At 39.1% G+C, this 13,397-nt stretch overlaps 1 protein-coding gene across 1 annotated transcript in view; it reads right to left on the bottom strand.

The window, feature by feature from the left end:
* LOC124233784 (estrogen receptor beta-like) overlaps positions 1-13,397 on the bottom strand; it is a 73,363-nt gene that overhangs the window by 40,165 nt on the left and 19,801 nt on the right. The window contains exons 5-7 of the mRNA XM_046650987.1: positions 12,017-12,475; positions 9,820-9,992; positions 1,026-1,142 (exon numbers count right to left, since the gene is read on the bottom strand). Of these exons, the coding sequence (XP_046506943.1) occupies positions 1,026-1,142; positions 9,820-9,992; positions 12,017-12,438 (712 nt within the window). The 5' untranslated portion in view covers positions 12,439-12,475. The remainder of the gene's footprint in view (positions 1-1,025; positions 1,143-9,819; positions 9,993-12,016; positions 12,476-13,397) is intronic.

The following is a 13,397-nucleotide window of genomic DNA, read 5'->3' as shown; positions in this document are numbered from 1 at the left end:
GGCCAAGGCTTTCTCTTTAAGTAACTCTGCCACTAAACCACAAGTTACTTTCCTGCATAAAACACACCCATGATTGGGAGGTCCTGGGCACAGCAGAATGTTTCACAGAGGAAATGGAGAACATCAGTGATGCTAGGAAGCCAGAGAACTGTGATCAAATTCAGAGAAATTCTGCTGTAATTCTATTTAAATTTTTCAAATAGCTACAAAGAGAGAAATTACAACTAACCACAGGCAAAATATCAGCGAGCAGAAGAATAAGAAAAGTACAGGCAGAGCTGATATGAGCGTACATAAACAAGCAAGTGCATACAGACAAGTGAATCAAAAATCCTCAGGTTGAGAGAGCAGGGTGGAGGCATCGTTGTCAGTTTTTGTACTAACATGCTCATTGTCCTTTATTTTTTCATGTGTGTGCACACATATATATTTATACACATATATGCACACATGCCTATTGTCATAGAACAAAATCTATGCTCCTTGTGCTTTCCATAGTTCTCTCATGTTTCTGACTCCTATATGCATTTTTTCTACTTCTAGAAAGCTAATGGAGGGAGAGGCATGAGTCTTCCCCATAGCCACCCAAGGAACTCCCAAAATATTCTACTTTCTTGTCATAGCTTTAACTGTGAACATTTACCAGAACATCATCCTTAGACTTTTCAAGGCCTCAGGCAGATGGTCATCCAGCTGGTTTGAACACTCCAGTGGCTACAGTTCCCTGATTCATGTAGCAGCCTATTCTGCTGTCAGACCACTTGTATTATAGAAAGTTCTTCCCTATATTGGGCCAGAATCTGCCTCCTGTAACTTGCTCCCATTCACCCCAGCTCTGTCCTCTGCAGCTAGGGGGAATAGGTCAATGTCTCCTCCAATGTGACAGCATACAAATACTTGAAGATAACTACCAAGTCCTAAATCTCCACTCATCCAGACTACATGTCCCCAGTTCCTCAAATGGGTCTCAGTTGAAAAGCTTTCAGCATGTCCCACATTCAATAAAAGGGGAAGCGAACACTCACCACACTTGACCATTCCGACTTCATGGCACTTCCGAAGCCGGCAGGCCTGGCAGCTTTTGCGCCGGTGCTTATCTATTGTGCACTGATTTGTGGCTGGACAAATATAATCATTATGTCCTACAGCAGAGCAAAAAAAGGAAGTTTACTGTTACAATATTTTGGCTAAATATCTTCCTGGTCAACAGCACTGATAATGCTACCCTGCTGAGAGATAGGGATGTCTTCTTACCAACAGGTCACGGTGCAAGGGCCAAAGTTCAGCCTTATCAGTGCCTAGTTGGTGAGTAAAGGAAACTTAGGAATATTTCAATATCCTATTTTTTGACTAATAACATTCTCTGCATGCTCTTAGAATTCTCAAGAGATACATTTAGAAATATTCTCCTTTGAACATGAAAAATGAGACAGTCACCTGAAAATTGATTTGCTCCAATTCACAGAACTTCTCAAGAGTAGTATTTGTGTATCAGGTCACCAAATTTGACTACTTATATTCTTTTACATATATCCTTTTTGGGGATTTAATGTGATGTTTTTATGGGAAATCATAGTCAAGTAAGAGAACTAAACTAGTCAATAAGAGAACAAATAAAGAAATTAGCAAACTAAGCAAGAACAGAAAGAACTGCTACTTGACAATGGTGGTGGTGATTCGATTATTGTTCTCAATTCTTCACTCCGTCCCTCAGTCTTGTGACCTTGGAAGTATCGTAAAGTGGGCAGAGCATACTCCCCACCAACTGATGTTGGGGTTGGCCACGGGACTTGCTTTAGCCAATGATGTGTTAGTAGACATAATACTCCAACAGTTTGGTTTGGCCTCTTGAAAACCCGTGAGAAGATGCCTCATGCAGTTGCTGTTCCAAAGAGAATGTGGAGCCACGTGGAGCAGATCTGAACTCAACCCAAGGCCCAGCGCCAGCCTTGTGAAGTCGAGCCACCATAACCAAGAAAATTAATGCCCATTGTAGTAAGACACTAGCTCTCTAGCAATCTCTAAGACAGTGGTACCTCTTTTAATTCTTTTATGTAAGGAAGAGATGAGAAAATTTCCATTTCAAAAATTATTTCAGATGCTTTATGGAGAATGGAGGCCAGGAGACCAGGTAGGAACCTGCAGTAGTCATGCAAACCAGAGATGAGGCTGTCAGGATCGGCTAACAGTATGGAGGATGAAGAGAGCTCCATGGATCTCAGAGATTCAGGAAAGAGAAATTATAATAAAACGGATGAAAAGTGAAAGTGAATAGGGGACTTTGGTGCCTTTGTTTCTATTAATTGTGTCTTTCTCATAAATAATATGGCCTGAATTTCTTACATTAAGTCTATAATGGGTCAGAATTTCAATGTGGCAAATGGATGAATCTTAACGATAAAGTAAATGAGCAACTCATAAAAGAATATAAAGGAGAAGATTTCATTTGTGTAAAGTTCAAAAGTAGAGAAAACAGACTTGTTTAGGGATGCATGCTCCAGGGGTGAAACCACGGCGAGGAAGGCAGAAGTCAGGACTGTTACCTCTGTGACCCGAAGCACCTCTCAGAGGGATGCTAGGGCTCTGGAGACATCCTAGTTCACGGCCTGAGCACTAGTTACACAGGGGTTTGCTTCATAATTAATCTTTATAAATTACTCTTTAAATAATTGCAAACCTTAAAATTATTCTTTAAATTATACATATATATATGTCGGAGAGAGCCTGGGAACAGGGACAAACCAAGAGCAATGAGCAATCTAGCACCCAGATCTTGGTCTAGAAATATTATTCTCCACCAAAAGGAATCAGGGCTCTTTAGAGAAACAGCTTATGCCAGGACGGGGGCAGAGAAAGTTTAAGTTGAGCCTGAAACATCTTGTTGTGCCAGGAAGTAAAGAAGGACCCAAAGAATTATGGGTATATGTCAAAAAAGACACAGAAGGTAGTTTAAGGGGATCCTACCAGCCAAATCTGGGATAATTTGGACATCCAGATAAATAGTGATAGCAATGGACAGTAACCAATTGTAGAAAATAGGAAACCATAAGTTACACTGACATAAATTAATTGAAGTTTTAAGGAGGAATGGGATATTTACATAGTCTCAAAGAATCTCTCAACAAAAATATTCATTAATTACAAAGGAAAAAAGAAAGAGTAGAAACCTGGCAGACTTCACTTTAACCAAATAATCAAAGTGCACATCACCAGTAATGGGACAAGCTGAAATCAGGCCCCACATGAAAGGAGCCAACGAGAATCTAATCATGAAAACCAAGGAAAGACTGAGGAACTGTGCTGGACAGACAGAGGGAGGGCAAAAGACATAAGACCTAAATGCAGTGTGATCCTGAACTAGCTCCTTTGCTGTAGAGGCCACTATTGGGACAACTGGCAAAACTTTAATGAGCCTGAGGATTAGATGGGAGTAATGTATCTATGCTAATTTCCCGGTTTTGACTAATGTGTTGTGACTATACAGGACACGCATGTTAAAGTATCTGGGGGTGATGGGGCATAATCTTGGCCACTCATATTCCAGGAAAAAGGTTCTTTATATTATATATGCACATTTTCTGTAAGTTTGAGACTTAATAAAAGAAATGCTTCCATTAGCTTCTCAAACAATAAACTATTATTTCACACAAATATAGATACAGACAAATACTCAAATACAGAAAAAGTGAAATTAATCTATATCTCAAATGTTATCATTTAAAGTCCTGAAATTAACTTTCCTTTTTCCAACTCACTATATTTTAAAGAATAGTCCCAAAAAGACATGGTTCCACGATTGGATCATAATCAAAATTTATAATTCTCTTCCACTTTAGATAAATTCCAATAGGATTTTTTCAACAAAACACAAACTGAAATTCAGTTGTTTGTGGTTTTACCACCATGCCGAGTTGGTCTGGGGTATCCCCAAAGGTGTAGACTACACAGTTCTGGGCTAGTAAGACACCTCCCTCCAGAGATGCAAAAACCACTCTCCCAGGTGACCTCCACAGTGGTCACGTACAGCAAGCAATGCCTACCCAGCTTGACACTCCAACACTTCTGCCTACCTACTGATTTCCAGGTACGTTTCATCAACATTTCATTTAATCCTATAATTTCTCTATAAAGAGCTATGATCCCCATTTTACAAATGAAAAAACTTAAGCTCAGTTTAATAATCTCCTGAAGGTTATTGTTTTAGTTTTCTATGCTGCGTAATAAATTTCTACCGAATTTTAAGCTTAAAACCAAACAGATTTATTATCTCATAGTTTCCACGAGTCAACAGTCCGGATACAGCTTAGCTGGACGCTCTGCTCAGGGTCTCACAAAACCGCAATCAAGGTGTTGGCTGGGCTGTGGTCTCATCTGAAGCCCGGGGTCCTCTCCCAAGCTTATTCAAGTTGTTGACAGAATCATTTCCTTGCAGTTGTAGGACTGAGGTTCCCATCTTCTTGCTGGCTATCGGCTGGACATTACTCTCAGTCCCTAGAAGTGCCTGCAGTTCCTTGCCAGAGGCAGTTCACAAAACGATGTTTGCTTTCTTCCAGGCCAGGAGGAGCGCATCTCTCTGACTTCCAGTCTCTCTCCAGTCTTGTGTGATGGAGTCTTACATAATCATAGCATAGTCATGAGAGACTAACCCATCACCATTTGATATATATTGTAATCTAACAAAGGAAGCGACTCTCTCATCCTATTTACAGGTTCCTCACACACTCAGGAAAAAGGGGTAACATAAAGTATGTTATATATACATTTTAAGGAACAGATAATTATCTTGTAATTGCTTTTATCCTCATTGATAATATTCAAAAATAAATTATATTTGTAAAAGCCAAAATATATTTATAATTGGAAATTTCTATTGTACTTCAGAACATCATGCTTTATAGTTAGAAGATAAATGTAATCCCACAGGACTTTCCATAGCAGTGGGAATCTTCTAAGTACTTTCTAAAAATTCTAGGAACTACACATGATGGCATCCTTATTAGTTTCATACAGAGGTTTATAGCATAAGCACTTAAGGAACAACTAGAGGTTTACTTTCATTTTTTCTCAGAGTTTATTTTAAAAAGATCATTTTATTTTTAAAAAAGGATCAGAAAGCACAATAATATGAACACACTCAATAGCCCAGAAAATGTCTTATGCAAGAAGGTCATGGTAATTCACTCCACTTCTGGCAAAAAGAAAAAAATCCTCCTCAAACTGCACCAACTACCTCATGTATTAAAATGGTTTTCCTGTTCCATGCAACAATCTGAGAAGCATGCTACTCTGTACTAACAGAACTGAAAGAAAAGTCCAAAGCAAATAAGCTGCTAATTCTTTTGGTTAAAATGTACAACATTATAGGAAAATATACTTTTTATAATATAAGACATAGAATATCTTTGGTCTCTCTGCAAAATTATTGAGCGTGTCTGAATACCTATTATCATTCATATGCAACTGAATGGAGGGAAGAGACAGTATTGGACTTGGAATCAGATCTAAGTTTAATGTCAGCTCAGACTTCCAGTTTTCTGGGTTTTTTTTTTCATTTTTATTTTATTTTATTTCTTTTGAGGAAGATTAGCCCTGAGCTAACATCTTGCCACCAGTCCTCTTTTTTTGCTGAGGAAGACTGGCCCTGAGCTAACATCCATGCCCATCTTCCTCTACTTTACACATGGGACGCCTACCACAGCATGGCTTGCCAAGCAGTGCCATGTCTGCACCCGGGATCCGAATTGGCAAACCCCGGGCCACCAAAGCAGAACGTGCGAAGTTAACCACTGGGCCCTCAGGCTGGCCTCCAGTTGTCTTATTTTAAAAGTAGAGCAACATTTATCATCCACATCCTCCCTGGCACTTATCCTCAAGAGCAGGCCTCCACTTTGTGTTTTGTTCCCTCAGGACACGCTTCCTGAGTTCAAGACCAAATAAGACATGCAGGTAACGGAATGTATGCCTTCCAGGTAAGAATGTTTTATGTGACCTATGGGCTGTTGGAACTTCCCACTTACAGCTCAGCCTCTAAAGTCTTAAGAAATGAAGAGCTGAAGATTCATGAGCAGCATATAGATTTTAACTTTCAAAGGACAATGAAAAAAGATTATAATGAATACCAAAATGAAAGTGAATAGTAGAATACAAAATAATAATTGCTATTTTATATGGATATAAAATAAATAGCCAAAGGAATGAAATTTGTGGAAATACCATCGAGAAATGTGCCAGATACATATTAAAAAAACTAACAAAATATTATAAGAGATATAAAAGACCTAAATAAATGCAGACATAACATGTTTCTTGATATGAAGACTATTACAAAGATTCCTTCTAAAATAATTCTTAGGTTTAACAAAATGTTCACTTTTCTTAACATTAAAGATGGGAGGCCACTTAATAAAATTATTCTAATGTTCCTATGGACAAATAAACAAGAGAAAATAGGCAGGATATTTTTAAAATAGGAGGTATTTACACTGGCATGCATTAAGATGCATTATAAAATTATAACAGCTAAAATAATGGGGTACTTATACAAGAATTAAGAGACAGATCAAGAGAACAGTCAGAATAAAACACTAGTATATATAAGAATTTAACATATCATATATAGAGAGAAAAAAAACAATGAACACATGAAAAGATGCTCAAAATCATCAGTATTCAGGGAAATGCAAATTAAAACCATAACGAGATACAGCTATATACCCAATAGAATGGCTAAAATTTTAAAAACTGACAATATCAAGTTTTGACAAGGATATAGAGTAACTGGAACTCTCACACATTGCTGTTGAGAATGCACAATTGTTCAACCAGTTTGGAAAATAGTTTGTCAGTTTCTTAGAAAGTTAAACATACGCTTATTCTTCAACCAGCAATTTTTTTTTTATTAATGTTATGATAGATTACAACCTTGTGAGATTTCAGTTGTACATTTTTGTTAGTCATGTTGTGGGTACACCACTTTCCCCTTTGTGCCCTCCCCCACCCCCCCTTTTCCCTGGTAACCACCGATCAGATCTCCTTGTCAATATACTAACTTCCACCTATGAGTGGAGTCATATAGAGTTCGTCTTTCTCTCACTGGCTTATTTCGCTTAACATAATACCCTCGAGGTCCATCCACGTTGCTGTGAATGGGCCAATTTTGTCTTTTTTTATGGCTGAGTAGTATTCCATTGTGTATATATACCATATCTTCTTTATCCAATCATCAGTTTCTGGGCATGTAGGTTGGTTCCACGTCTTGGCTATTGTAAATAATGCTGCGATGAACATAGGGGTGCAAGGGACTCTTGGGATTTCTGATTTCAGGTTCTTAGGATAGATATCCAGTAATGGGATGGCTGGGTCATAGGGTACTTCTATTTTTAACTTTTTGAGAAATCTCCATACTGTTTTCCACAGTGGCTGTACCAGTTTGCATTCCCACCAACAGTGTATGAGGGTTCCTTTTTCTCCACAACCTCTCCAACATTTGTCGCTCTTGGTTTTGGATGCTTTTGCCAATCTAACGGGTGTAAGGTGATATCTTAGTGTAGTTTTGATTTGCATTTCCCTGATGATTAGCGATGATGAACATCTTTTCATGTGTCTATTGGCCATATTCATATCTTCTTTTGAGAAATGTCTGTTCATGTCCTCTGCCCATTTTTTGATCGGGTTGTTTGTTTTTTTGTTGTTAAGCCGTGTGAGTTCTTTGTATATTATGGAGATTAACCCTTTGTCGGATAAGTGGCTTGTAAATATTTTTTCCCAATTAGTGAGCTGTTTTTTTGTTTCAATCCTGTTTTCCCTTGCCTTAAAGAAGCTCTTTAGTCTGATGAAGTCCCATTTGTTTATTCTTTCTATTGTTTCCCTCAACTGAGGAGTTATAGTGTCTGAAAAGATTCTTTTGAAACTGATGTCAAAGAGTGTACTGCCTATATTCTCTTCCAGAAGACTTATTGTTTCAGGCCTAATCTTTAGGTCTTTGATCCATTTTGAGTTTATTTTGGTGCGTGGTGAAAAAGAATGGTCAATTTTCAATCTTTTACATGTGGCTGTCTAGTTTTCCCAGCACCATTTGTTGAAGAGACTTTCTTTTCTCCATTGTAGGCCCTCTGCTCCTTTGTCGAAGATTAGCTGTCCATAGATGTGTGGTTTTATCTCTGGGCTTTCAATTCTGTTCCATTGATCTATGGACCTGTTTTTGTACCAGTACCATGCTGTTTTGATCACTGTAGCTTTGTAGTATGTTTTGAAATCGGGGATTGTGATTCCGCCGGCTTTGTTTTTCTTGCTCAGGATTGCTTTAGCAATTCGCGGTCTTTTGTTGCCCCATATGAATTTTAGGATTCTTTGTTCAATTTCTGTGAAGAATGTTCTTGGGATTCTGATTGGGATAGCATTGAATCTGTAGATTGCTTTAGGTAGTATGGACATTTTAACTATGTTTATTCTTCCAATCCATGTGCATGGAGTGTCTTTCCATCTCTTTATGTCGTCGTCAATTTCTTTCAAGAAAGTCTTGTAGTTTTCATTGTATAGATCCTTCACTTCCTTGGTTAAGTTTATCTCAAGGTATTTTATTCTTTTCGTTGCGATTGTGAATGGGATTGAGTTCTTGAGTTCTTTTTCTGTTAGTTCATTGTTAGTGTATAGAAATGCTACTGATTTATGTATGTTGATTTTATACCCTGCTACTTTGCTGTAGTTGTTGATTATTTCTAATAGTTTTTCTATGGATTCTTTGGAGTTTTCTATATATAAGATCATGTCATCTGCAAACAGCGAGAGTTTTACTTCTTCATTACCTATTTGGATTCCTTTTATTTCTTTTTCCTGCCGAATTGCTCTGGCCAGCACCTCCAGTACTATGTTGAATAGGAGTGGTGAAAGTGGGTACCCTTGTCTTGTTCCTGTCCTCAGAGGGATGGCTTTCAGTTTTTGTCCATTGAGTATGATGTTGGCTGTGGGTCTGTCATATATGGCCTTTATTATGTTGAGGTACTTTCCTTCTATACCCATTTTATTGAGGGTTTTTATCATAAATGGGTGTTGGATCTTGTCAAATGCTTTTTCTGCATCTATCTTCAACCAGCAATTTTACTCCTAGGTATTTACCCAAGAGAAAAAAAAACACGTCTACAGAGAGAGAGATGCATGAATGTTCATAGTTTTTATTCAAAATAGCACAAAACTGGAAACTACCCAAATGAATAAACCTCATTGCATTTTTCAAACAACTCTGTGAGTATCTCCATTTCACAAAGGAGGAAATGAGCCGGGAGGAAAGTTAGAGAGTGACTAAGTGGAGGGTCCAGGACAAATAGATGGTCATCAATATGGGGTGAATTTCAGGGGATCCACTGGAAGGTGACTCTTTATCTACCAACGTTCTACGCCTTACTGCCCTCTGGATTCTAACAGGAGCCAGCTCACTATCATGACTGTTACGCATACCAGATATTAAACATAAGTCAAAGGAAGAAATGATCTTTACAATTCCTAAGGAGTGCACATTTTTTCAAGCTTTATTTTCACACGGGTTGTAACTTGACATCTTCTCACAAGAAGACGGTGATGGGTGATGGTGGGGCAAGACCCATTCAAGTTCTGGAGTTTGGGGCTAGAGATCTGCAATTAAAGATAAAGTTCTCTACACTTGAAACAATCCACCCCACCCCCAAATACACATGACCCTCCAAACTGCTCATCAAGTACTTTGTGTTCCAAACAGGCCAATGGTGAATTTCTGCCAGGCCAGCTGCAAAATTATTTGAAAGCAAAAGTGGAAAACTAAAGAAGCAACTAATAATACTCTTGTACCTTGAATGCTTCTTTTAAAAAAGGCCTTACATCCTTCGCATGACCAGACTCCATAGTGATATCCCGATGCGTAATCACTGCAGACAGCACAGAAGTGGGCATCCCTCTTTGAACTTGGACTAGTGACAGGGCTGGCACAACTGCTCCCACTAACCTTCCTTTTCAGGGACTCTCTGGGGGCAAAGAAAACATTCACTGTAAAAGAGCATTAAGGGGGGGAAAGAAGGACTTTCTAGAAAAAAAGCCAGCATGAACATTGCCTAATTTATGTCTTTGCCCTCCCAGGTTCATGATAAACATATCCCAGGAACTGTAATCAAGCAAAACCTTTGTTGCTGATAACAGATCTATGAAGAGTCACACTGTTGGGAATGACTGAGGTTTGAAAGTGGTTAGGAAAGTGGCTGGTGTAGCCATCGGGGCGCATATCTCTGAGTGTAGTAAGTGACCAGATGGAGACTTACCCACAGGTCTGAACCACAAGCAGGTGTGCAGTGACCTACCATAGTTACTGGAGTTCATCAACACTGTGCGGATGGGCCTAAACTCGCCCAACCATTTCCAAATATCAGTCATTCCAAACAGTGTCGCTAAATAGCCCTTCAGAGTCCCCATTTAAATGGGGGACAAAATCTTTCATTCTGCAATTTAAGATAAAGGTCTAGAATGAAAACAACTTTAAGAGGAGTAACAAGTGGACTTTAAGTTATATTAAGGTGAATACTATATTCTGGCTTTAGAGGGAAGGAAACAGAAGGGAAGGGTATGGAAGGGAAGGGAAGGAGAGGGAAGGTAGGGTAGAGAAAGGGAGGAAAAGGGAGGGAGAGAAAGACAAGGGAGGGAAAGGAAAGGGATAGGAAGGGAAGGGTAGGGAAGGGTAGTGAAGAAAAGAGAAGGGAAGGAGAGGGGGAGTAAGAGAAGGGAAGGGGAGGGAAAAGGTAGAAGGGATGGTAGGGGTGGCAAAGGAAGGGAGCGGTATGGAAAGGAGAAGAAAAGGGGAGAAAGAAAGGAGCAGACAGAAGGGGGAGGAGAGAGAACACATGCCTGTCCTTAGAGCAGGCTGAAGGAAGCAGGCACTCAAGGCTGGGCTGACCGGCAAGGGCCTCAGGGAGGAAAGGAGAGCCCATCAAGGGAGCGCTGGAAGACACCAAAACACACCTGGCTGGTTCCCTATTTTGCTAGGGCATGTTTTTCTCAGAAAGAGATGGTAGATGCATGACTGGTTTATAAATGAAGGTAATTATACTATGGTTTCATTACACAAATACTAGCGGAACTCAGATCAGAGCTGACGCTCAAAACCAAAATATTTCTTTCTTGAGGGCTGAACAAAAAACATTACTTTAAAAAAATTATCCATAATTTTTATATTCTCCTCGACCAACAAACATTTTTTAAAAAGAAAAATAAAATTACTGTATAATATGGCTTTCCCAAAGTTTTATGATAGCATTTGAAAGTAATGAATTTCAATATCCAATATGCTGTAACTTAGTACTTTGGTTGTTTTAGAAATTTATCTCCCCCACCCCCTTCTCCGTACACCACCTCTGCCCTCCATAGCCATAATTATCATTAAAAACATTACAAATTGAATGGAAATAATCCATCATGTTACTTTGCACTTAAAAAGTACAAATATTCTTTTTAACTTCAATAAATTTCAGCTAAGTATACATTTAAATAGGTTCCCATCGATCTTTATAAAATGTTATTATTTTAGTTCATTGTTAAAAAGCTTCTACCAATTGCTGTCTTTTCAGGCTTCACATGTCTAGTATTTCATTTAAGTTGTAATACTGCCAGTTACTCTCATCCTGGACACCATTTGTCGTGAACACTAAACTGTGATTTCACTACAAGATAAGAAGGATCTCACTTGAAGGTAAACATTTCTTTTTCAAACCCAAATCACTTCATCAAGAGAAAAGCGATTTAAACTCAATCTTTATTGTCTGAAGATAGTAGTCATGACAGTGAATTCTCCCCACAACACAGCTCTATAAGCTCAACTTTTTTAATGAGGACTTGAATATCAGAATAGATATTCTGGAATTCAGAATATCATGTTTTAGGTGCTCCAAGTAATCAATGACTAATAAAGACCTTGGATTATGCATATCTTTCTTCTCACTAAATCATAACGTGATTTGAATAATGCTCATGAACTACAATTCATAATGAAGGCTGGATTTACCTGTTTACAGATAAGGCATGTTCTAGTGATCTTGCTTCACACCAAGGACTCTTCTGAGGTTCTGTATACAGAAGTGACGATGGGTGACGGATCGCCACAGGAGAGAGGTGTCCAGGAGTTGGCCACAACACATTTGGGCTTGTGGTCTGTTGACCAGGCCCACCTTCGGAGCTATTGGCACTGCTGGGAATACTGTAATTCATCACAGCAGGGCTGTAGAATGTCATAGCCGAGTATTCATGGTGGCTCTCTACATAGGAAGAAGGTATACAGATGGGGCGGTGCTCCAGGGGTAGGATGGACTGACTGCAGTTGTAGGAGGCAGGAGAGTTAAGGCTAGATGGTGAGTTTTTGATATCCATGTCTTGACTAGGTAAGTCAAGTTGAGAAAACTCCTTGTGAGAAGAGGCACAGAGGGACATTATAATGTTCTCAAAGTCTCATGGGCAGGTATAATGGCTATAAAGAAAAACAAAAGACATTTCTAAGTTAGAGCTACAGCCATAACTGTTAAAACTGTTCAAACATTTTTATTAAACACACACACACTTGTATGAGCTTAGAAATAGATCCTGAAAGATATGCATGAAAATATTAACCTCAGGGGTTGGGGAGGATGTGAGGCATGAACTCTCATTTCCTACATCATTCACTTCTTTATTGCTTTCAGTGTTGTTGTTAACCACAGGAATATTTTTTACCATGAGAATTTATTACAAAATGCTTTTTAAAATTAAAAAACACAAGATTAAATAAAAACGTCAACTTTCTTTTTCTGGGACAAGATAGGTTTACTTTAAAGTTCTTACTGAAAAAATAAGCCAGAATAACCTGGAAAAATCTGAAAGAGCAGATCAATGAGCAGGGCTAGCCTTAACAGATATTCAAATAGACTATGAATTGCCAAGAATAAAAAACAAGGAATAAACAAGCCAATGTAACTGTGTCAGTTATCACAGATTGCCTCTCAGCTTCAAATAAGTCCTTTAATATATGCCCTATGATAACAGAATTCCTTGAAGCTTTTAAAGTGAGCACAATGCTAAGCTTTTTCTCAGTACAGGGCGCTGCAAGGACCGTGCAGGAGGAAGAGGTTGCCATGATTTCCGGTGCCAGCAGGGGTTGGCCCTGTGGGTGGAGAACATCCAGTGGCACCTGCCCCAGCCACGAGTCCAGAATGAAGTCCGACTGCAGCCTTGCAACCTTGACTCAGCGAGAACCTTTCTGCAGCCACCTGTCCAGACTGTGGCCTGAGGAGTCACAGAGAAGTTGTCCCTTGTGCAAGCCTCCTGCAGCTATAAAGGCCTTCTGCCCCCGCAGGCATCTGTATTCTGAGGGCATGCCCACACCACCAGTTGCTGATTGCCTGCTCCCCACTGCA

This window comes from Equus quagga, unplaced genomic scaffold, assembly GCF_021613505.1.
Source record: "Equus quagga isolate Etosha38 unplaced genomic scaffold, UCLA_HA_Equagga_1.0 226_RagTag, whole genome shotgun sequence".
Classification (NCBI taxonomy): domain Eukaryota; kingdom Metazoa; phylum Chordata; class Mammalia; order Perissodactyla; family Equidae; genus Equus; species Equus quagga.
This window is presented reverse-complemented; position numbering and strand designations above follow the sequence as displayed.